Source organism: Hippichthys cyanospilos, chromosome 6 (assembly GCF_059441005.1).
Source record: "Hippichthys cyanospilos isolate Australia breed blue-spotted pipefish chromosome 6, RoL_Hcya_1.0, whole genome shotgun sequence".
NCBI lineage: Eukaryota > Metazoa > Chordata > Actinopteri > Syngnathiformes > Syngnathidae > Hippichthys > Hippichthys cyanospilos.
The window spans coordinates 16,290,841-16,315,000 of record NC_142374.1 but is presented as its reverse complement, the minus strand read 5'-3'; the positions used below and the strand labels follow the sequence as shown (position 1 = coordinate 16,315,000).

General features: G+C 39.3%; 5 protein-coding genes across 10 annotated transcripts; 2 read left to right on the top strand and 3 right to left on the bottom strand.

Annotated features, from left to right (window-relative positions):
- The first annotated feature begins 199 nt into the window (after window positions 1–199).
- On the top strand, window positions 200–5,236 carry chid1 (chitinase domain containing 1). The gene is made up of 12 exons (XM_088417736.1): window positions 200–588; window positions 1,542–1,685; window positions 1,813–1,945; window positions 2,511–2,555; window positions 2,622–2,728; window positions 2,824–2,885; window positions 2,979–3,068; window positions 3,143–3,244; window positions 4,275–4,424; window positions 4,513–4,593; window positions 4,677–4,716; window positions 4,923–5,236. Exons 1-12 carry the CDS (start codon window positions 469–471, stop codon window positions 5,019–5,021), a joined length of 1,173 nt encoding a protein of 390 aa, XP_088273862.1. The 5' UTR covers window positions 200–468; the 3' UTR covers window positions 5,022–5,236.
- Window positions 5,237–5,266: 30 nt separating this feature from the next.
- Window positions 5,267–7,147, bottom strand: gatd1 (glutamine amidotransferase class 1 domain containing 1). Its single transcript, XM_088417737.1, has 7 exons — window positions 6,988–7,147; window positions 6,809–6,885; window positions 6,395–6,500; window positions 6,206–6,313; window positions 6,040–6,131; window positions 5,737–5,830; window positions 5,267–5,647 (listed from the first exon to the last, which is right to left on the bottom strand). Exons 1-7 carry the CDS (start codon window positions 7,034–7,036, stop codon window positions 5,532–5,534), a joined length of 642 nt encoding a protein of 213 aa, XP_088273863.1. The 5' UTR covers window positions 7,037–7,147; the 3' UTR covers window positions 5,267–5,531.
- A 311-nt stretch (window positions 7,148–7,458) lies between these two features.
- cd151 (CD151 molecule) lies at window positions 7,459–11,824 on the bottom strand. Of its 2 annotated transcripts, XM_088416956.1 has the most exons (9): window positions 11,590–11,722; window positions 10,691–10,775; window positions 10,397–10,588; window positions 9,063–9,137; window positions 8,771–8,791; window positions 8,404–8,508; window positions 8,174–8,329; window positions 8,008–8,094; window positions 7,459–7,921 (listed from the first exon to the last, which is right to left on the bottom strand). In XM_088416956.1, the coding sequence occupies exons 2-9, from the start codon at window positions 10,772–10,774 to the stop codon at window positions 7,862–7,864; spliced, it is 780 nt and encodes a 259-aa protein (XP_088273082.1). In that variant the 5' UTR covers window position 10,775; window positions 11,590–11,722; the 3' UTR covers window positions 7,459–7,861. The 2 variants fall into 2 exon arrangements, with proteins under 2 accessions (XP_088273082.1, XP_088273083.1); XM_088416957.1 differs by lacking the exon at window positions 8,771–8,791 and having other exon boundaries at window positions 11,590–11,824.
- Window positions 11,825–11,835: 11 nt separating this feature from the next.
- Window positions 11,836–22,052, bottom strand: cracr2b (calcium release activated channel regulator 2B). 5 transcript variants are annotated; one of them, XM_088416952.1, is made up of 19 exons: window positions 21,898–22,052; window positions 19,971–20,097; window positions 19,482–19,745; window positions 19,299–19,410; window positions 19,079–19,226; window positions 17,327–17,473; window positions 17,149–17,239; window positions 16,487–16,582; window positions 16,210–16,397; window positions 15,894–15,965; window positions 14,949–15,003; window positions 14,390–14,469; window positions 14,211–14,298; window positions 13,976–14,102; window positions 13,829–13,910; window positions 13,651–13,765; window positions 13,186–13,293; window positions 12,395–12,471; window positions 11,836–12,135 (listed from the first exon to the last, which is right to left on the bottom strand). In XM_088416952.1, the coding sequence occupies exons 3-19, from the start codon at window positions 19,731–19,733 to the stop codon at window positions 12,051–12,053; spliced, it is 1,923 nt and encodes a 640-aa protein (XP_088273078.1). In that variant the 5' UTR covers window positions 19,734–19,745; window positions 19,971–20,097; window positions 21,898–22,052; the 3' UTR covers window positions 11,836–12,050. The 5 variants fall into 5 exon arrangements, with proteins under 5 accessions (XP_088273078.1, XP_088273077.1, XP_088273079.1 ...); XM_088416951.1 differs by lacking the exon at window positions 21,898–22,052 and adding an exon at window positions 21,175–21,273; XM_088416953.1 differs by lacking the exon at window positions 21,898–22,052 and adding an exon at window positions 21,175–21,273 and having other exon boundaries at window positions 12,395–12,468.
- tmem138 (transmembrane protein 138) lies at window positions 21,505–23,984 on the top strand. The gene is made up of 5 exons (XM_088416958.1): window positions 21,505–21,650; window positions 22,031–22,410; window positions 22,913–23,084; window positions 23,162–23,237; window positions 23,306–23,984. Exons 2-5 carry the CDS (start codon window positions 22,283–22,285, stop codon window positions 23,416–23,418), a joined length of 489 nt encoding a protein of 162 aa, XP_088273084.1. The 5' UTR covers window positions 21,505–21,650; window positions 22,031–22,282; the 3' UTR covers window positions 23,419–23,984.
- The last annotated feature ends 176 nt before the right edge of the window (window positions 23,985–24,160 follow it).

The following is a 24,160-nucleotide window of genomic DNA, read 5'->3' as shown; positions in this document are numbered from 1 at the left end:
ACCAGAAGACCTACTTAAGTACAGTAGTTTTCATATCCTATTTGATAAGCAATTTGTATGTAGAACAGGAAGGACAATATTAAAAATATACTGGTCCAATCGTGATTTGTAAAACAAATAAAAACAATACAATGACATGCAAAAAAATTCCAACCAAAATACCTAGTTTACTTTTATTTTGAAAAGCAGTCCAGCGGAAGTGACCGAGCGAACCACGTTAATGTAGCAGAGGCACGTTGTCAATCAAGCGCCTCACGACAAGTTATTCACGGTTAATTATTATTCGTCTAATTGCTGTTTATTGGGAGCGATCCGAATTGACTCGCTTCTTGGCTCGTACGCCTTCGCGACTTTAACTAACAGTCGGAAATGTTCTGTTACGATCGTTGCTCATGACGCGAACCCCCGTAGTTCATCCGCAGTTTTCCTAAACTAGCCTCGAATGCAATTTTTATTTTTTGTCTGGAAATGAGAACAACGTTATGGACGTTTGTAGTCGCGGTGTGCTGCTGCTGCTGCACTATGGTCACTGGCACACTCTCGAAAACGGATTTGAAGAAATCACAAAAAGCTGAGCGTGAAAATGAGGTAAGCAATGTTTACTTTGATATAAGACACGTTAATGCAATTAATTATTATTACTGGTAGTGGGAAAAGTAGAATTATAGGCGGTCCTCGGTTTACGAACGTAGTTGCATTCTTACGTCGCCGACGTAACACAAACATGCGAAGCTTTGCTGACGACGTAAAGCCGTTGTAACATTTCTATGTGAAACACTTTAAAGCCATAACGAAAAAATAAATTGCCAAGGTATGTATTCTTCCTAGTTTAAGAATTTACCAGTTTATGTGTTTTATCTGTGGAATTCATTCTCAGTTGTAATAATTACGTGTTTTTCAAATCCCCCTTAAGATGGCGCTGTTACGCCCCAAAAGTATTTGTGATGCGTTTTCACAAAAACAGGCTTACTGTACAGGTACAGTATATGGAAGAGAAAAAAAAAAAAAAGTTTGGAGTTACAGTATTGACGAAAATACGAAGTTTTGAAACAAAATCACAATTGAAAAGATAAATGTGCCAAAACTTTAAAAGACACATATTTCTCGAAAGTAATGATTTCAAACTGGCAATATTGTCTATCTTTGTCATTTTTTGGGCTACCACTGTATATTATGTATAATTTTGAAAGGAATTTTGTATCATTTTGATTTTTGTCAGCATAAGCCTGGTTTTGTGAAACCGCATCATCACTTTTATTCTTATCTAGAAATTACTATATGTTGAACTCTTATCTTATATGTACGTATAGGGAGGACCTCTGCATATGCACGATAGTTCTGCATTTTTTCAAAATTGAATCATTTGTAAGACAACTGTTTTGGAAAGTAATGAAATAATATGAACATGCTATGGATTCCAAAGTATATTTCCTGTTGCTGCTATTCATTTTGTGAGGATGCCCATTAGGTAATTTGTTCACAATTGGCAGCGTTAAGGCTTGGTCTTTATTAGAAAATCATTATTGTGTGTTGGTGCCCAGGCATCCCCAGCATCCGAGTCAGTTTCCGAAAGAGGACTGGTGTCAACGGCAGTTCACTGGAAGGACATTGTGAAGGAGGAGAAGAGATATTGGGTTAACATCCAGAGGGCTTTTAAAGGAGAAGTACTTGGCTACGTCACACCTGTAAGTCTCACTTCCTGCGCTGGCGTACTGTCAAATAACACACACACATTTGTTTTGATGTACTTAAGACAACCCTTTATACACCTAAAGTGTGTTTTGCTCTATTTATTTCATTTATATCCACAAGTGGAATTCCCACGGTTATGACATTGCCAAGCTGTTTGGCTCAAAAATGACAATGGTGTCTCCGGTGTGGCTTCAACTCCGCCGGCGAGGGAGCGAGCGCTTTGAGGTCACTGGGCTTCATGACCATGACGCAGGTATGGCACTCACTCCGTCTTGTACTGACTTAACTCAAAGTCCAATCAAATACATTAAACTCGTTCAGTACCAGACTTTTTTATACTCAATACTTTTTCCTATATTTTTCAAGTCTTAGTCTCAATTTGGGATAAAAATGGCTCTCAACTATTTAAATACTAAAGTTTTACCTAAAATTAATCGATTGATTAGTAATGCCAAGTTACCTAAAGTAATTACTTTTTTAATCATTGCAGCGTTAGTACTTAGTTATGTAATTGATGACTTTAGTTACCTAAAGTCATTGATTACTTTAACTCTTTGTTACCTAAAGAAATTGATTGCTTTATTAATCTTTGTAGCTTTCGTACTTAGTTTCCCTGGGTAACTGATTGCATCACTTGGCTAGAGTAATCAATTACCTTAGTACTTAATTCCCTAAAGTAGTGAAAGCAGCCATTTTAGACCGTTCTGTAGCTCAAAACTTTAAAAAATGAAAACATAATTTACCTAGGATTGAATGTCTGAAGTCTTAAAAATGTAAACATGTCTTTGGGATTGAATGAGTGAATTGTGTCTTTCCAGGCTGGGTCAAAGCGGTGCGAAAGTCTAACAAAAAAGTCAAGATCGGTGAGTAGGTGAGGCATCGTCGGGTTTTTCCATACGGTCTAAGGACTCAATGTTGTTTTCGGTCAGTGCCTAGGCTGCTGTTTGATGGCTGGTCCTATCAGGACTACATGAGCGTTCTGGCCAGTGAAGATGAGATTGAGGAGCTGGGAATTGAGCTGGTGCAGGTTGGCAAGGTAAACTAGTAGAGAGTCCATTGCAGGGACAGGTGACCCGATACTTTTGCCCATATGCTGTTTTTCAACACCGGTGTGTTTGTCCGATGCCGTAGATGGAGGAATTTGATGGCTTCACATTGGAGCTGTGGAGCCAGCTCGGAGGCAACAAAAGAAAGTGAGTGCTTTTTGGGCAACGGACTTTCCAACTTGGGATGGCATCAAACGGGCCCCGACCAGCCTGAGGTTGAAACGCGTCTGTGTCCAACAGGGAACTGGTGCACTTGGTGACGCACACATGCGAAACGCTGAAGGCTAACCAATTAGATTGCATCCTTGTCATTCCTCCTGCCGTGACGAGGTGAGCCAAGCCGGTAAGGCGAGTAACAATGTCAGCAATGATGACGTTGACTTGAAATCCCGTCCTTTTATCAGCACCGGGCAGCCTGGAATGTTCGGCAGGGAAGATTTTGAGCAACTCGCCCCTATAGTCGATGGATTCAGCCTCATGACGTACGACTACTCGAATGGTGCCAAGTAAGAACAAGCTCTAACTCTTTAAAAAAACAAACAAAAAACAATTAATCGGATTTTAATTGCAATCACTATATTGGCTGACATGATTAATTAAGCTGATCCTCTTCGATATTAACATTTAAAAAGACGGCTACAGTACATGTCAAATCAAGCACGTTGTCATTCTACCACCAGGGGGCAATGTTTCCCACATTTGCATGACAAAAGCCTCTGCTTTTCTAACCCTAATATATTTTTTACCAGTGTGAAATAGCGTTGGGTTTCTCACCTGATTTCTTATACATAGAGTACTAGCTGTCAATTGAGACCCATTTTGAAAAATTTGACTGGCAAAAAATTTGAACAAATTCGCTTTGAAATGACCAAAAATTATATTTTGACTGCTAATTGATTAAAATTTGCTAAAAAGTAAATATTGTGCCAGGTTCTAAGTAGGCTTCATTTTTTTCATTGGTTTGCACTCAGCAAGTAAATTAGCTGTGTTGCGCTGTGTGCAAATTGTTTTATTTATTTAATTTATTTATTTTAGCTTATTATTATTATAAGTACCAAGCCTTGAAGCCTTGTTTACATACAGCTTGTTAAAAAAGGGCAATAAATAGACATGTTTGACGAAACATGATGAATAATCATGATTAATAATCGTGATTTCAATATTGACTAGATGTTTGGCAAAAGCAATAATGACAACATGAGTTTTTTTTTTTTTTTTTTTTTTTTAAAGATTTGTGCATATTTATTGAACAAACCGTCCAATCCAAACACATACATTTTTAGATGATAGTATGGGGTTATGTGTGTAGTAATTTGAGAGAGGGGAAAATATTTTTTGAATCAGAATGTATTATTACTAAATATAGAAAAAGTGAAATGCTGTGCCTACTTTTCGGACGCTCATGTTCAACGTGTCATTTGCAGAATCCTGAAGCTTCATAACACTGAATATGCATTTTGCTCACTCGGCCCATGTGAGCTATGTGTGCTGTATTGTGTGAAAGGAGCTGATGCATGATTGCTTTTGTGTCGTCAGACCGGGCCCGAGTTCTCCCGTGTCCTGGGTTACAGATTGTGTTCTCCAGCTGGCCCCCAAGAAAGAGTGGAGATCCAAAATTTTGCTCGGGCTCAATTTGTACGGCCTGGACTTTGCAAACCAGCAAACAGAGCCCATCCTCGGGGGGAGGTGAGCATCATGCCGCAGCCCAAATTTGATGCCTGACTGGTATTTTGGTTGACCCGAGCATCACCTTCCATTGTGTGACCTCTGGCAGGTACATAGAAATTTTGCGGGAACACAAGCCAAAAATCATCTGGGATGAATACAGTGCTGAGCATTACTTCACTTATAAGAGGTAAAGATGTCATTCTTCGTTTACTCATAATTGACTTCCATCACGACAGCTGTAACTGATCGGTCCCCTCTTCTTTTCATAAGCAACGGCGTGAAACACATGGTGTACTATCCATCATTGAAGGTACAGTTTTCTTTCAATGTACTGCACTTCTGAATGGTTTAACATTCCGAATGGTTTTAACGTTCACTGCCATTGACTATGAACATCAAAGAAATGTTTACTGGGATGGCAGTGAATGAGTGATTAATAATGTCCTTTTTATGAAATACACATTTGTGTTCATGGTTCTAACGTGGAAATAAATGTTTATTTATTTTACTTTCCAGTCGGTACACGTGAGGCTGGCCTTGGCTAAAAAACTGGGCACTGGCATCTCCTTATGGGAACTGGGACAGGGACTGGACTACTTTTATGACCTCCTTTGAGTCATAAGCACATGAATTTTTCATGTGATATTTCTTATTTTCTTGAACAGAAAAAGTCAAGTTGCTGTTTTGGTCCATTGAGTTTGGAAGTGCAACTCACGTGAACTCTCCCATTGAGCAGCGTATGGGATTTCATTTTTGAGTGTGACAATGGAAAAAAAAAAAAGTTTTTTTTTTTTCATGCCATTACTGCAAATAAATCAACTTGAAGTTCAGTTGTGTCTTGGTTAGTAAGAAAGAACACATTTAACAAGACAACTCAAGCGGCGTGTATTGAGTTTGAATAAAACTACTTTCACTATAAAATACATTTTGAAAATGTTAACTAAAAATTGAGTTCATCACAGCAATCACAGTCTAGTTATTATTATACAGTCAAACATCAAGTAGGAAATTGATTTGATACTCAAGTAAATTCAGTTGACTTTGGTTACGGAACAAATAAAACTCCCAAGATAAAGGTACCACTGTACAGTGTTGTGAAACTTCAAAATATTGACATGGCTGACCTTATTTGGCGCTAGAGAGCAGAATTAAATTGTTGACAGCAAGCAAGGTGGACTGCGTGTTCTGTCCAGTTATCAAGTGTCTGTCAGCGACGACGTGCACGGCATCCTCTTGGCTTGCTGAAAAGTGTAGTTTCATTCACAGATCTTACCAAAAAAAAAAAAAAAAGGAAAAAATCCGATATCAGCTATGATTGATCTGTGCTCACCTGTGTATGAGCCACCGCTGTCCTTGACAAAGTCTTCCACGATTAAAGGCAGGTTGGCAAAGTCCGGCCTCCGCACCAGTTCAAAAACTGATGGCTTTAGCAAAGACACAACTACTTCAGAGACACAATCAGACCCGGGATGGAACTAGGGCTGATTGATTAATCAAATTCAGATGACATTGCACTGTAATTGAATGCAATTTACAACTCGCGGATTTCACTTTGAAAAAAAGAATCTTCGTTCAGTGGCTCAACCCATTTAAGGTGGAACGTTCCAAGATTCTGTGTATTGATTGAACATACCCCAGTCAAACTGTAGCCATTGAAGATCCACCTGTTTCCCTCTGTGGCGCAACACAGTGCTGACACTCCCTGTCCGACTGCACACACGGGCTCTGCACACACAAACACTTGCTAGAATGCACACACTCACTAACTCTCAGGGGTTTTGACAGAAGGCCGCACTCACTCTGCTGAGCAATAAAGTGTGAGAGAATACGGTGCAGTGAGCCGCTGTGTGCCAGGTCGCTGGGTGCTCCCGGGCAGTCAGGTATGAGCAGAGACTGGTAGCGAGCACCTATTTGAGAATAAATAAAAGAAAATGTCATGGTGACTCATTGGGCAAAACAAATACAACAAAAACAGCGATGATTCCTACCATCAATGGATTCAAGTTTAGCAGGAGTTGCGTAAGGTTTCATGTTGAAGTCCTGCACCCATCTTGATGTGCTGTCATCCACCCCAGCAAAATCTATTGGCTTCCCCTTCAATGAAACACACACATTTGATTTCATTACATTTCACACAGCATAAAATACATTCAAGTACCACCCTACATACTGTGTTTCAATTTAATCCGGTTTAGAGCCTTTATTTTTTTCCATATTTACTTAAAAATGATACTTTTGACTTTTACATTTCCGTGAAATTGTTGTCCTTTAAGGAGAATGGTGGCTCAAAACTAGTATTCTTTTTTTCTCTTCGAACTTATAAGTATTTGGTCAAATGACATTCTGTCTAAAATATTTTGTTCCAGTTTGAGCAGATTCCTTTCGCCAGTAAAAAGACTTACCGCCGGTGTGGCAGTCTGGAGGTTAAACGCAGAGGAGCAAAGGTTGAAACATTGCTGGAAAGACTTTGCTGACACTCCTAGTACCAGTGAACAAAACACTAGTTAAAACATGAATTCATGAAATGTTACGGGAAATAAGCTATTTTTTTCTGCTCAAAACAATAGCTTGTTAAACACACCTTGAGGGGTAGCGCTCAACACAATCAAACAGGTCGGCTTCGCAGACATGCTTTTGATTTATATTCTGCACACTACCTTAAATCGATGACATAATATTGTAGCAATCAAATTTAGATTTCCAGATGACAAACAGGAAGATCCACGAGGAAGGAAGGATGGTCACCTGACCACAACATCCGCCTCGAGACCTTCACAAGAAACGCGCATGACAAGTCGCTCAGTAAAAAGCTGCATTCTTTCGAACACGCAGGAGAGGGCGCACACTAATAAAACAACATACAGTATAGCTGTACTAGTTTTAAAAATAAGGTTGTGCGATTTTTTAAAAATGTTATTTGTGGGAAAAAACTGTAAATACAATTATTATACAATTATGTGATACTCAATAACTGCTTGCAATAAAAAAAATGATACAGTGATACAGTGAAGAACAGTTGCTGTTGGATATGGGAACAAACTCACACAGAATATTATTTGCACACATGTGCTTTATTTATTTACGTTATTAATGTAGCTCATCAACCAATGAATAACATTGCATGCAATGTATGACACTTCAGTAAAATCAAGTATTAGCAATACATGGAAATAATAAGATGCCCTTTTATTGGCATTCAAGCTAACACCATTTTGTTTTGGATTTATTATATGAAGTGCGTATTTCTTTCACTAAACCGTATGACACACCAAGAACAGCAGTGCAGTACAGTACATGTAATTCTAACTGTGTCAAGTTCGCATTTTTGGCATTACCCTTGACATAAAAAAGGAAACCATTTTGCACAGTGAAGTGCTGCCCAGCAGCTCAAACTTAAAAGTGGAAACTTGTCATTTTAAGCACTCATCTTGTAATGACACAAAAAAGATCCAGCATCAATAGGGCTCATCTTTCAGATTTTGATGAAGACAGCAAGTAAACATCATCCCAAATATCTGAAATAAAAGATACAAAGTAAGTGCGAGCTTAACATCTAACATGAATAGGATTTGTTCTAATATTTACTTGTGAGGGACTTCACCTGTAAAACCGCAATCCCAATGCCCAGCCCACCAAGAATATACAGTTGACTGAGAATAAACTCCTCCAATTTCACGACGCAGCCTCCCTGTCAGCACCGCAAGAGTACAAATTTAGAATAGTTAATACTGAAAGCCAATCGATATGAAGTGGACCTGCGCACCCACCTCCACCTTGTAGACATTGGAGGGATGGTCTCTGATGCCGCAGAGGCTGCTGGGAGTTTTACAGCAGCTTTCGGGAACAAGCTGTTGGTCATGTGCGTCCTGGAACCAAATGCTGTCTTCCCAGTCTGAGGAGCTGTTACTGCCGCAGCACTGGAACTGAGATGGAAACGCACACATCAGTGAGGCATATTTCAAGAAGCGCATAGTGTGTAAATATTGTACAGTCATACCTCCTGGTGGAGCTTGTCCACAGCCTGTGTGACACTGTCCTCCCCAGTTTGTTGGTATTTCTGCTGCATGGTTAACTTCAAGTTTTCCCTTAGCTCCTGATCCAGCTGTGACACACAAGCAGTGCATTCATTAAACCAAGGCAATTTCACAATTGAAAACATACTGTATGACTTGAATTCATTTAGAATTCTTTGGAGTTAAATCCAACTTGAGTGACGGTGCATTTCATATAAACCTGCGATAAAGCAGTACAGGTGCATTTCAATACATTAGAACTACTTAAACTAAACTACTGACATGATTTAAGCTTTCTGTGAATTTCAGATTAATTGAGATGCACCTGAAAATCAAGTGGCAACAGATTACCTTGTGGCAGAAAGGGAAACACTGGAGCAAAAAAAAAGGGGGAAGAAAGAAGGAAGGTGTGAGAAGGCTCAATGAAGAAGAGCAACACACATCATTCACCGTAAACAGGCAACCTGACTCTTTTTGAATTAAAAACGTGGTAACAAAATGACAAAAAAAACCCACAGATGACTAGAAGAAAGAATATAATTCCGAAACATGCATGAAGAAAAACATCTATTTTTAATTTATAGTTTCACCACTTGAAGCAAAGACACCCATGAACAAATAATGGTTGAAAAAAGAATTTTACCTCTTGGTATGAAATATACGCCAAGACGCCTGCGACGATTTCCAGCAGAAAAACACAGAGCAACAGCACCAAATACTACAAAAGATGAGGATAATAAGAAACAATACAGCAGTCAATCAGATTTGCAGGGCTGTGCAAAGTGGCTTTAAAAAAATGGAAACATTTTTAAAACACTGCAGAAGAGATGCAATCACAAAAAAAATGAAAGCAAACTTGCAACAAAAGGACAAAAACACACACATCCAGATGAAAAAATTAGAAATGCAAGCACATCAAACGAAATATGCAGGAAAAAAGATGCAATCCCAAAATTGACATTGATGCAAATTTAAAACAAAAGAAATGCAACAACAACCAAAACCCACTAGATAATAACAACTGCCAATACATGCAGCGACATTGACCAGTCAAACACACCAGAGGGGTGCAAATGTAGTGATAGTAGTTATTAAAAAGAGAGAAAAGCGATTCAGTGTTCCATCTTGTGGTGTCAACATGCAGCATATTTTGTGATTGCTCTTCTTTTTCATCTAGGTGCATTTTGTTTTAAGTTTGCGTCCATGTCGTTTTTTGTGATTGCATCATTTTTTGCTGCCTTTTTTTCATGTGTTTGCATTTTTTTTTTTTTTGGGGGAGTTTTGTTTCTTTGGAGTGTGCTAGCCCCTGTCAGCCAGCATAATTTCCCCCCCTTTGTTTACAAAATAGTCACAATATTTTTTGTTGTCCCCCCTTTCAAATGATACGATTCATTATTACAGTTTTTTTGACCATACTTGTTATTTCAGTTAGGTGTGTAATTAGCTGTTCCCCCCTCACATTCATTCGTAACAATAAGTAGCACATAGTTAAAAAAAATGTTGGTGACCCTCAAGTTAGGACATGCACCCCAACAGATACACATGCTCATATCAGTATGTCAAATCATCTCAGGTCTTGTAATGCTCCAAAAGCAAGCTGTTCCGATGTCATTGGCGTCTTAATGTCAGTGGGTTTATGGACTAGAGGTTCTATATTTTCACAACACATATCCTTTGGCTGCGTCTGCCTGTCTGCTACACGTGGACGCTTGCGATGCCCCTCATTCCTTTAACATTAGCCAAACTCTAAAAATGTAAACTCTTGAGGACGCGCGCCATGTGACCTGGCATGATATACTGCAGCTACACTGACAGTCGTGTGGGCCGTTCAAGTGAGCTGCAGGCGGACGCAAAGTCACCCAGGATTATCTTTCAAACCCTCATAGACAAGCATGTGTGTGTAAACAGAAATTTTAGGGGCTTTCCTTGATTTGTTTACCGTAACTTAATAATAATGACGTTTTTTTTTCTACTTACCACAATCAAGAGACTCTTCACCCCCTTCAGAGTTGCACAGCATCCAATGATGCCGATAACGATCACAATGGCCCCAGCGGCTATGAGGATGTAAGCGGATGCGCTGTAGAAGCTGGAGTTCAGCAGACTGATGTAGTCACTCTTCTCCACCAGAGTCCATACACCCACAGCCAACACGGCACCCCCTGCCAGCTGACAGAACAATCTGCATCCTCAAAGTATGCACTGATTGAATGAATCACAAACAAGTGCTTCATTTTTAATCAAGCTATTGACAAGGCTTTTGTAACTTACCCAAAAAAGAATGTTAAATATAAAGAGAACATACTTCAGGCAAATGATGCCACAGCTGTTGGAGTTTTGCCTGTGAGATTCCATTCTGGAAAAAAAATACACCTGATTAGTGAACAGTGCGACATTGTTTTAAAGACATTTGACAAATGAAAGGTTGTCACAAATTTGCATTAGAGCATACGTTTCCTGGCACCTGGACCAAAAAAGTGTTTTTGTTTTTATACTGGTAAGTTGAATGACTTTATTCTTTGGGCCTTTGAAATTAGATACAAATCTGTATTCTCCCCATGGGCTACTGATGTGTGTAACCTTTTTTTTTTTTTTTTTGGGGGGGGGGGGGGGGGGGGGGGTGCATGTGACCCGAATAAAATAAATTATAAACCAAGACAGTATTATGAAAGGCATTATTGGCCTTTATAAGCAATCCCTTGTAATACTTTGCAATGAAATTCTAAAAATGTAATCCCTTTCAGCTGCAATACTGTAAAATTGTGTCAGCAATATCTCACTTGGGTAAACATGAAGAATAGAGCTACCCAAGCTTGCATGGAATGAGTAGGAGTAGCTAACTGATGAAATCAAATATATGGCATGTAAAGATACTTTACTTGTGTCACATGACATGCGGCAATAATATACTGTAGTGCAATGGATCTGAAGCCCAAATTAGTGGCTCAGGCTGAAATGAAACAAAACAAAATCTATCAAATGAACAACTTAACAGATCATAACTGGCAAACCTACAAACTAAAACAAATAAAATAGTTCTGTTCCTGCCCATGCAGATGTGTGGTCAAGCAAAAGAAAAAAAAAAAGTCTCCTAAAAATTTATTTTTAGCTGTGGTGTCATGGAAAATGTGCTCCCGCTTTCAAGTGAAGTGAGACTGAAGCAGTCTTACCTTATTCAAGATTTTAATTCCCGTGGCAATACTTTCCAAGTTCCTACTCAGCCTGCTGTTGTTGTGCTTCTGTCTGTGGAAATTGTCTGCAGCACTTTTGAGTCAGCAGTGTGCCCTATTGCAGCCGTTTGACCAACCTAACACTTCTTAAAGTGCATGGCTGCCCCCCACTGGGCTCTTCCGCAATGATACGATTGTGGGGCATGGAGAGAACCTTCAGTAAAAATACTGACAAAGACTTAGAAGTTGGGTCAACACAACTACATTTAATTGAATCAAATGTGTTGTAAAATCATACAAACTTGACAGTAAACCTGACTGTTAGTAAACAGAAAATGACACACGGTGTCAGTATCAGGAAGAAAAGATTGAGCTCAGAAAATTGTTTCATCCTTGGAATTGGGAGGATAACGAATGTTAAAGCTAACCCTGGGAGTTGTAACACTTTTCAAACATTCCAATTACACGCAGCAACGTCTTCTTACAGCACTCTGTGTGAGCGAAAGTGTGTCTTCACATTGTCGATCAAGCTGGGCAACTAACCTCCTGAAATAAAAGAGAAGGACAGCCACAGTATAAAATACACTTGCACAATGTAAAGACATTCAGTGCCAGAGCTGATAAGTTAGGTCTTGTGTATTTTACTAATATTTTAATCCTATCAATACAAATAAACTGAAGCACATTGCCATATCTCTGCAGAATACAACTCAAATAATACAAATAGTCACACACACGCACACACACAAATTTAGCATAAATTAAGCACGTATCTAAATTGTTCAGTTTACAAAAAAAAACGTACTCAACCAAGTGAGACATCAGCTCCTCCACATTCACTCCGGTTTTGGCACTGCACTCGTAAAATGAGGCCTGGTGCTGCTGTATGGACAAGAGTTAAACAGACTTTAAATCAGATATGGCAGAATAAACATATGGAAGAATAAAAGACATTTCTTAGGCACCGATATTCGACATATTTGACAAATACTGGTATTGGCTTTTTAAAAAAAAATCTGATAGCCAATAATAGATCAATTGCAGTACTAATCTCAGGGAACTATTTATTTTTTATCTATTTATTTATTAATAACTTGAGATAATGCAGATGCAAGAAACTTTCTGCACCTTTTGTAATTGTTAGAAATAAAAACAAAGACACGCAACATTTCAGTTACTTTGACATCTTAGTAAAATAGTACATACAGTATTGTCGGGAGTTTTGTGAATTATTTGTTTAAGTTTTCATTTAACTTTGAAAGACATACTGATGACATTGTGAGCTCCCTTAACATATTGTAAGAATTTTAGAACAAAGATTTCTATTGTTTAACATAAAAAAAAATACATCTACATTTTACAAACCTGGAAAGTTGTTCAGTAAATAAAAGTTGGAATTTTTATTTACAAAAATGTCGACGCAATTTTTCTTTTCTTTTACAGAAAACGAATATCAGCTTTAAGTATCGATAATCTGCCTGCTTGACTACTAATGATCAATATATGCCTGGAAAAAAAAAATCAGCCTATCTATAATTTTAATACTCTACTTGCCTTAGTTGAAAGAACATTTTTGAATGACAAATTGTACCTCACCTTTGCCAACTCCTCCCCGTTTCTTTTTGCCACTTTTCTGCCATGACTGTTGGCCAGATCCAACTTGTTTCCAACCAGCAGCAGAATTGCACCATCGCAGATCTTCTCCTAAAACATTCCGATTATGTTACACACTGTTAACACGATGTTTTCCAACTTGTTACAATTTACTGATAAAGTGTCTTCATGTGAAAACTTTTCTTGAACACAACAGCCATGACTTAAGCATTCTGTTGAATGAATGGCAACAAGCGGCTACAGAAGCTTGCGTATATTTTAGCATCTAAACAAATCGTATTTAATTGCTTTGGTTGTCACTGTAGTTTATTGGCAAAGATAGAAAAATGATATATTTTTATAAATAAATAATAATGATCGGACAAATCAAGCAAAATTGGATGCGGCCACAAAAAGAAAAAAATCAGCAATTGCAAAATACTGCTGATTTAGCCTCCACTTGCTCACCTGAGCAGTGTCCATCCACTGTTTCACAGCGGTGAAAGAGGCCAAGCAAGTGATGTCATACACAACTAGGATGGCATCAGCCTTGCGGTAGTACTGCTCACAGACACATTGAAACCTGCACACATGTGAAGGAGGTGAGAAGCAGACTAGAAGAATGCTGAGGCGACAGAGGACTGACCTCTCCTGACCGGCAGTGTCCCACAGCTGCAGGGTGATGGAGGTGTAGCCCAGGGTGATAGTCCTCATCTGGAAATCTACACCTTGCAGTAAACAAGCTCATAAAACAAGCAGCGTCAAAGGCTGTGAAACGTTGATATGAGCTTACCGACAGGGGCGTTCCTCGGGCTGCCGAAATGTCCTGTGCAGTAGTGCTTGATGAAGGAGCCCTTACCCACCCCCGAGTCACCAAGGAAGACCAACTTGAATACATGCTGAGGACTCACAAATATGCTCTAAAAAGTGACATCAAATTAAGTCAGCCTTTGTGCTTTTTTCATAAGAAGTTTGAATCTGCTGGAGTGCAATCAGAATTTATGAATGAGGTACAATCTCTTCCCTACCTGACCATCTCTCTCACAACTGACTGTATATGAAGTCTTTGAATTGATCACTTTTTTCTCTTTGTCCCTTTCCTGCTCATCGCTCAAGCTTTAGCGGGGATTAGCAAGTACACACAATTAGTTGCTTCTGCCTCAATGGGTCCAAGAAAATTGTTGCTTGTAGACTTGCTCACACAAACCTGTTCACTGGCTTGTCTTCTAGACTGAGGTGCCCTATGACTGACCCTCTCTTCTGCACAGTTCCTTCCATACTTGGACTCTGAAAGGGGTTTAGCGGAAAGCCGTTAGTAGTATAAGTTAACCCCGACCACAAACAGCAACTTAGAAAAAGGAACCCAGTGCATAGACATTTATTCTGCTATGAAAATAAACATTACATAAGTGACATACTCATTGACTTGTAGTTGCTGCAAGACAAACACATGGCATTTCAATTAGGTTTTGACTGGTACACAACCATTAGTCAGATACAGTCTGAGGAATGTAGTTTGTCAAAATAGCCTCACAAAATGCAGAATAAATGTCTTCGCAACACAAGGCGTCGGCAAGATGTTGACTGGGTTCTAAATGTAACAAGTCGCCGTGTGGTATGATGGCCAGAAGGTGGGAAAGATCTATGAAGCTGTTCCAACACTTATTTTAGGGCGGATTTTGCGGCTGTGTCCATGCAGAGTAAAAATCTTCACTGAGGTCAAAGGTTAGTGGCAGAGGAGGAAGGAGGGGGTATGGATGACTAACCCGCTTCTTGGTCAGCTGGGCATCTTTCTCGTCTCGCAATCTTTTATTCATATCCCTGCAAGGAACAAGGATTTGGACGCTACTGTTATCTACAGTAACCATACTATAATATGTCTACACACTCCTGATCAAAAGCAGTGTGTTTGTGTTATGTTTATGTTATGTTTTTTGTGTTAATAAAAAATAACCCAAACTACTGTACATCATATATAAAAAAATATATATGTGAAAGACACTTTTGAGACATTTATAGTAAAACCTGTGTTGCTCAGAAGGAAACATGTAGATGGCTCTTTTAGAGAAACCATTCCATTGTCTGCCATTCAATGTGTGTCATTTTCTTGCTCACGTTTTGACCAATCTGAGTCAGTCTCACAATTTTCCAGAGCAATACTGATAGATTGATGGACCTTTACTTGGTATTTATATAATTATTAATGTTTTATATTATTGCATTCATATAAAAATAATAACAATTTTAATCAAGCCTCTGATTAACATCCAGAACTGTTTGGCTGTTTTACTTGGCTTTTCCTTACATTTCTTTTGTGAAACATTAACTCAAATGTTAACCCATGTTGAACACTTTATTGACTAAAGGCCTCAGTTACAGCTGAAGAAAAACGGCTCCAGATGCTGCCACAATGCATCACTATCGAGATGGTGTTTTTGTGTTGCGATTCTTGTGTTTACTCATTTAATAATAACTACTAAATGCCACTTTGACCACTAACGATGTGTGCCAGCCAGTTCCATTTATAACACATTCAGGGTTCACAACTGTACCGCGTTCCATGCATGCACGTTGGTCCACACAACCCTGTCCTGCGCATATACATTCAAGATTTACTATTAACATTGTAACAGAGAATTTTTACAAGGTGCAAGGGGCAGCTAATGTACTGTGTCTTGAGGTTCTTATTTGTTACTTAGCAGTTAACTTACCTCAACAAACCAAGTTGTCTCAGGAGACTATCCTTCTCTTTCTGCATGTTTCTTGACACTTTAATCACAGCTCTGTGGTAAAACATGAAATTGGCAATTAAAGCCTTACATGAAACAACGTCAGATGCATACAGGGGAGATTCATGTGACACCCGGTAGGTAACCATATTTTTAGTACCAAAAATGCAATGAATTTGCTCTCCATTTTGGGCAAAACATTTTTTCGATCTTATTATGCCAAAACATATTTATTCAAAACTAATTAATAATATAGGATTGTGTAATAAATCTATCCCAAAAACTAAGTGACTCTTACTGCTGTCTGGCCACATGTTCCTGGGCAGCGCTAAGCTGTAGCTGGGCCAGCTGAACCATAGCAACCTGCATCTGCTCCCTGGTGCTCTCCGCTTGCTCTTGTAGCTGGGCGTTGAGGCTGCGCAGCTCCTGGTTCTGTTCCTTCATGTTTTCCTGCTCGCAGATCAGATGCTGCATTCTGCTCTCCAGCTTCATGCAAAGGTAAGTTCTGCTGACTCTCTTGGTATGCCACTGACTGCTTTATTGGCAGAAATGTAAGCAGGACCATTGGTACGCACCTCTTTCTGTCTACTCAGGGTTATCTCCAAATCTCTCTCCCGCATCTTTAACTTCTCCTCAATCTGTATGCCTCTCTGCTGCAGTCTGATGCTTTCCTGTTTTGCATCAAACATTTATTCAATGGTTAAAAATTATTATGGAAGAACAAGCGTGTCAGAGTGTTGTTTACTTGCCGCCCTGTGTTTTTTTTTTTCCCGTAACTATGGAGAGTTTTGGTGAGTGATGACTCCTCCATCACACCTGATGGTGTTAACATTAGCAACACATCACAATTGCCACAGCATTGTGTGACTCTTTCCTTTTTTCTTTTATTTCCCTTTCTTTGTTTTTCCTCATTCCTTGTTCTACTTGTTCTGCCAGTGGTTACTGTTCGTCAGACTTTTGCCTGGGAGTACTACTTTAATATCTTTAGTTTCCTATATTTGAACTTGTGTAGAATATTTGGTTTGGTGTTTTACTAGATATAAGTTGTCTTCTTTCCACCCATAGTTTTTTGTTTGATATGTGTATTATGGTAGTTCCATTATTTGTGTTGACTGATCAGATGGCCTTTTTTTACTTGTATTTTAATTTTGTGTTCATGCGCTTTTAGTTTGAAAAAAATATTACTAAAACTCCTAAGTTGTTTTTATTTGCTTTGGAATTCACACATTATCTGCACCTGAGCCAGGCACTTCTCTCGTTCCTCTCGGATCTGGGTTTCCATTTCTTCATATATAGAACGAACAACTTGATCGTGTTCACTTTCCCGTCTGAAGTGCAAAGGAAATGTGAAAACTCACTTCACCATTTAAGCCACAAAGCTGAATGTGAGTATATGTACAGTATTTCTGCATTACCTGCGTAAAGCTTGTTCCAGACTGTCTCTCTCTCTGATTGAATCTTGCAGATGTGTGACGACATGCAGTAGGATTCCTTCCAGGAGCCTGAGCAGCTCTGGTCGCTCTCGCTGCAGCTCACACCACAGAGAGGACAGTTCCAGCTGACTGACATATAACAGTAAAAAAAGGAGCATTTAAAAATAATGTCACAGGAGCAAATTTCTGACTTTAATACTGTCTGACCTAGTATATAAAGGACTAGGGACTGACCGATTATTCACCCAGTCGATGAAATCGGTAGATTGCGGCACTTCAAACATCTGCCAAGATTAATTGTCCAAATGGACAATATTTGCCTATAGTTTAAATTTTTTACCTTTATGTATTTTAACCATTAGATGTACAAAGGTAACATTGGTGTTATTAGCTATTATTACACATAAATCTATGCCATAAGCTGATATCTTTAAATAAATCCATCCATTTTCTATAGGTGCCTAACCTAGCCAATTCAGGCAATAGGCATGGCCACCCTGAACTGGTTGCCAGCCAATTGCAGGGCACACAAGGACAAACAATCATTCACACTCCCAATCACACCTAAGGACAATTTAGAGTGTTCAGTATACCTACCATGCATGTTTCTGGAATGTGGGCAGAAGCCAGAGTTAGCGGATAGAGCCCATGTGGGCATGGTGATAACATGCAGGCTCTACACAAGAAGACCTGAGCCTTGATCGAACCCAGGACCTCTGAACTGTGAGGTGGGCGTGTTACCCACTCTTCCAATGTGCTGCCCTCTTTGAATATATGTATGATACAATTTGTTTAAAGGTCATTCTTTCTATATTCAAAACATAAGAGCAAATCCTAAATTTTAAGATCAGTGCTTATGTGAGCTATGGAAAGAAGTTGCACAAGGAATTAACCTGGACATCAGCACACACATTCAACTACTAGTAACACAGATACAACAAGGATTAATGTCCATATAACTTTATGAATTAAATATATTGCACCACGCAATGCATTATTTGAGCCAAAATGGAAAAGTTTTTTTTTCACAATATATTGACAATTAAACCCGCTATTTATTGAGAGCAATTTATTGTAGCAAGCCGTATAACTGACACTTAAAATGCATCGTAGTGGAACAAATGTTATTCATTATACATGTTTTAATTGCTAAATAGTTTTTTGTTCTGACAACAGCATCAGCATCAGACTAAAAAAAAATCTAAAAAAATCTGTACCCAAATACCAATACTGAAACGATACCATGGCAAAGCCTTTAAAGCAGGGGTGTCCAAACCGCTGTCCTGCATGTTTTCCATGTTTCTTTCCCTGACAAACCTGATTCAAATGATAAGGAACATCATTAGGCTTCTGCTGAGCTTGCTGATGACCTGGTCATTTGAATCAGGTCTATCGGGGAAAGAAACCTAGAAAACATGCAGGTTACTGGCCCTTGAGGACCGGATTTGGAAACCCCTGCTTTAAAGTATCAGTTAAAGCCATGAAACCCCAGTTACCAAAACATGGAATTTCAAATTAAACATTGTATCAATATAAAATCATATGAGGTAATAAACACTATTAAACATAATTATTATATACATTATATCCATTCAGCTATTTTAGCCATTAAATCTAGTATGCAGATATAATTAAGTGGTGTACACTACAGCACTACTAACTTGCAATTATGCATATTGTAAATTCAAAAAGCTCAGATTTTTTTTTTTTTTTCCAAAGCAATGGTCATCCCACCTGTCAGACAATTTATCAGAGCCGAGCTCATTCAGTATGTCTGTAAGTCTGATTGTCGCAGCATCCTCAGACCAGTCAATTTGGTCTGCGTCTTTGTCTGCAAGCTCTTGGCTTTGCTCAGCTGTGTCTTTCTGACCCATCAGCTCACCTGCACCACAAAGACATTTGTTTGACAGAAAGACACACCCAGAACTGTTATGCTAAACTGCACTATGCATACCAAGTCCTGTGCTGAACTCAAGTGGTGTAAGAAAGCCATTGCTCTCACGGTCCAGACTCTCAAACACGGTCTCTAGCTGTTCAGGCGACAGAGGCAACTCCTTCTTTAGCCTCTGAAGAAAAGATACGAAGATTAGAAGTGAGGTGTTACATTTTATTCTGCCAGACTATTACAGTAGCTCACCTGCATATCTCGCTTCGTGATGAACCCTTTGCCTTCTTTGTCACACAACAGAAACAGCTGTTTGGCCTTCCCCATCGTCTCTGCCTGCGGGCTTGCTGCTGCCTTTCTGGGGGTGGGTGAACCTAGTGGGCTGCGGCCTCTGCCCACTCTGGGACTCCCTGCTGGCAGGCTTTGAGGTCGCGGGTTCACAGGTACAGCTTCGCCACTGCCTTGAGCTTCAAGCACTTCCCCATCATTCAACCACTTAGACATACTGTAGATGTGCTGGAACAAATAAGTGGAAAGATACACATGAGGGCATGTACAATACATTAGGGTTAACCAACTTGGTGCTAAAGGGCAGCAGGTTAGTGTCACATAAACAGATATAATTGAATAGTAATAATATAACAGGCAATTTGACCAAATGTTGTTTCAGACCAAACTGGTAGCCATTTACATTGATCAGTACCCAAGAGGTAGCTCTCAGTTTCAAAAGGTTTGGCTTACTTCTTTGCCGCAAGGTTCGGTGACAGCTTGGCTTTCGGGTCCTCCCTTGTCAAACAAGATCAACAAACTCTGCTGGGACCAAACACATTATCTCCAGCTGCTCTGTCAGACTTGTCTTCACTCACGTCTGCACAGGAAACAACTTCATGTCAGACAGAATAATATTTTCTGAAGATGGTTCTACTCGGGATTTGATGGGACTGCATCAGAAGAAAAGTATTAAGTCTTAATGCCTGTCCTATAAAGTACAATGGATATGCACTAATGTACCAGAGGGCCAATCCTAAGAATCCAAGGTAGACCTTTGACATGGGGGGAAAAGGAACAGCACACTGATACATAACAACCAAATCAAGTTCAAAGATTTACAGTAAATAAATTAAGGAACAGGATGAAGTCATGTGAGTTAGTGTGTACTTGGAGAGGAGGGTGCACAGCCAAGAGTGAGGAGATGCAAAACACTGTTTGTACTCATTTGCATGGTTACCAAGTTTACAACTACCACAATTACAAGAAAATACTTCACCATTATGACATATTACATATTATTACACATTTTGAATATTTCACACTACCTCCAATTCTCCTCATAAGTGATTTATTGCAGCGATGATGTACACAATTTGAATACAAAAGGTAAGAGTATTAGAAGCCTGTCCAAACAAAGGTGTTGCCATATCCATAAAACTAAACATTTAGAGAGTGACTACTGATAGCGCTTGGAGATGATCTATGAATCCTTCATAACTTCCCCCTTCACAGAAGAGATAAGATGAATTCCACCGGAGAAACTTTGTCAACAGTACATATGGAAACTTATAAAGCAGCTAACAGACAGGGCAAGGCACAAATAAACTCAGAAACTCGGACATGCGGAGAGTTGGGTAAAATGTTACATTGATACTCGACAGAATAATTTTAATAAACTGTTTGTTTTAACGTGTACAAAATGTTAAAAACAATCTTATTTCAATCGTCAAAACGAAACATTAATTATCATTTTAGCGTTAGCTAACTAAGCTAATCGACACAAACATAACATAACGTGGCAATAAACATATTTTTTTTCCGAAAAATGAGAAAAACACGCACGTTACATGGTGCAAAGCATTTAAATATTTGCAAAACGTTCGAATACTGACATAAGATTAAAGTATAACATTTAGAACAAATCGAGGGGGAAAAAAATCATTTGATTACATACCGACACGTTGCTGGACGCAGGTGTCCACCACCTTCGATCACTTCTCACAGCTATCATGACGAGTACTGTTTGTGGCCCATTGATGGCAGTAGATGCAGCTCAAACCTTACCGTAATGTTCATCTTAGTGTGCAGTACAATATATTGTCGTCTCGAGTATCTCTTTTGGTATTTTTTTATTTGATTTCAGAAAACAAGTTTTATTTATGAGCAATATTAACGCAGTTTTATGGCACTGAACTTTGCCAACGTGAGTGTTGTTTTGAAGACTACCCCGTGAACCCTCACATTGTCTATTACGGTAGATGGTTCCGTTACCATGGACGATACGGAAACGCTTGCGCCACTGCTGAAAAGCATTTGGTGGTTCAAGTGGGCATTGTCTCTAAACCCGGATCGCGAGGAGTTTGTTGATATTGTGTTTTGAAGCAATTTCGAGTTTCACCTTTCGTGTTCTCGTGTTTTGTTTTTTTGCTGGTAAGTGGCTGTTTCCTGATGCCTTACTCATACGTAAACAAAGGGATAACAAGAACACAAATGCGTAATGCAACGAGTATGTAGTGAATTCCTCGAAGTCGAGATCCACCGCGCAGCCATGCCAACCGTAGCGATTAGTTGTCGATATAAAAGAGTGTTGCCCAATGCCGAATGAGTATCTGAGCTATGCGAGTAGAAACGCGTCAAAATCTCATCTAGGTTAGGCGATGATATAACTTTACTATACCTGACTGTGTAACATCCAGAGCACGTTCGTCAGCTTGTAGCGGCTCCGTGCACAAAATAGAATACAGGTACACCCTTTGGTTGCCTTTGATACAACAATAACGATGTCATCATTCTTGTGTTCTTACTTGTAGCTAATTCAGCATGAGGATACCTTCCACAAAACGACCACCGATGGCTGCTGTGATTTCTTGGACTATTAACAATCATGAGCAACCATCTCACGCCTGAGGAAACCTCACAGGATGTTTTTGGATATAGACAGAGTATTTTTGGAAGTGCTGTATATAACACTTCCTCACAATATGAATGAACCCCAGGAGTCCTTCCAAAAAAACGGCATCAAGAAGTAATTTAGCTGTACGTGTATAGAAAGTGTTTTTGAGATGCTGCAGACGGGCAACTACTCCCTGGTGCTGCTGATTCAGCTCACACTTCTAGCTTTTGACCTTTTCGTCAACTCCTTCAGTGAACTGCTGAGAGGAGCTGCCGTCGTCCAGTTGGTCCTCTTCATGTAAGTACCTGTCTTAATAAAACCCCGACCACGTAATTGCTGCACAATAGTTAAATTACTGCAGTTTTCCACTCTAGTAAATTGATTATAGTTCATGGTTACACATGATCGTGATGAGAACACTGTCCATGTACATTACACAATACATTATAGTTTTTTTTTTTTTTTAATCAGATATGTATTCTCCTGGATAGTATTTAATTACACTGTCATACCAAACCGCTACCCCTCAGGTACCTACACAATATTCACCGATTATTTCGTATTTATTTACAATTTGTCTAGTGGAAAAGTGAGTTTCAGAAAGCAAAACTCAATAAGTATTTTTAAAGTAGGATAATGGATGACATTAGATAAACTCTGCTACTTTATTTCCTCCCCACAATAAACTGTTATTTAATTACAGTGAAGTCACCTTTTTATGCAAGTACCTCTCACATGAATGAAAATAGATTGTAGGCATTCCATTTGGATTTTCATCTCATTGTCAATCTTTTTGCAGCATCCAGGACATCGCCATCTTGTTCAACGTGATCATCGTCCTTCTGATGATGTTCAACACATACGTGTTCCAGGTGGGCCTGGTCTCTTTGCTCCTGGAGCGCTTCAGAGCTCTACTCTTCTTCTCCGTCCTCTATCTGACTCTCAGCATCTGCCTCCACAGCTGGGTGTTGGTATGCACATCAACTCTAAACATGATTTAAGTGTGCTTAGTCACCACACGTCCTGAAGTTGTCTTTTTTTTTGGTAGAATCTAAGGTGGAGAGCATCAAATAGCTTTGTTTGGACGGATGGCCTTCAAGCCCTCTTTGTGTTCCAGAGGATAGGTAATTTGTCAAAAATGGACTTTTTCCAACTCTTTTTGTGTGTTAAGCAAATATCTGTCTACTTCCAGTTGCAGTACTGTATTACTACTTGTACAAGCGCACGGCAGAGTATATGGGGGACCCAAGGCTCTACGTGGACTGCGTTTGGCTGCGTGAGGCCTTTGCCAGAGCTCGGCAGTAAATGCCAAAGATGCGAGACGACTGGATTTTGGTGGACATTTGTCTTAACTTCTTTCTCCCTCCACTACTTTGCATCAAGGACAGCATCAGGTGTACATGTGGTCTAGTGTGTGTCTGTTCAAAGACACCCAGAAGAAAAAGATGATCAAAACTCAACCCTTCTGTCCCAAGGGAAAAAAAAAACAGGCACGCCAGTGTTTTACTATTCCCAAGGTGGCAGTTGGTTTAGGTAAGCCAAGGGTGGCATATTGTATTAATCAGGATTGAGCCTGGTAATCCACTGTGTGTGGTGGCCTTTGTACTGCACTCGGCGTAGGAGTATCAAAATACTGTCAAGATGCATTATCTTCTCTATTTTAGACTTCTTTACTATCCATCACTTATACACATTTTCACTTGTCCCATCTAACACAGCTTGGTGGTTCATTAGGTTGTATGGAAGACACTTATGAATGTTTACATGCCAGTGATGATTTTAACCTGCTCATCTGCCAGTGTGAATCTTTTGAATTGCGTTCTTGTTTTTTTGTTTTTGTATTAAATAAACCTTCTGTAATCCTTGTGTAATCCATCACTACGTGTTATCCAGGAGACAAGGTGAAACGGACTGCTCTATTTTTAACGCAAAGATTAATCAGGATTTAGGTGCCAGGAGTGCAGCAAGATATAAATAGTTGTCTGAGTGTCACAAATAACCTTCTCACTGCAGGTCAAGTTGCTGTTGTGAACTGTCATGGCTATTT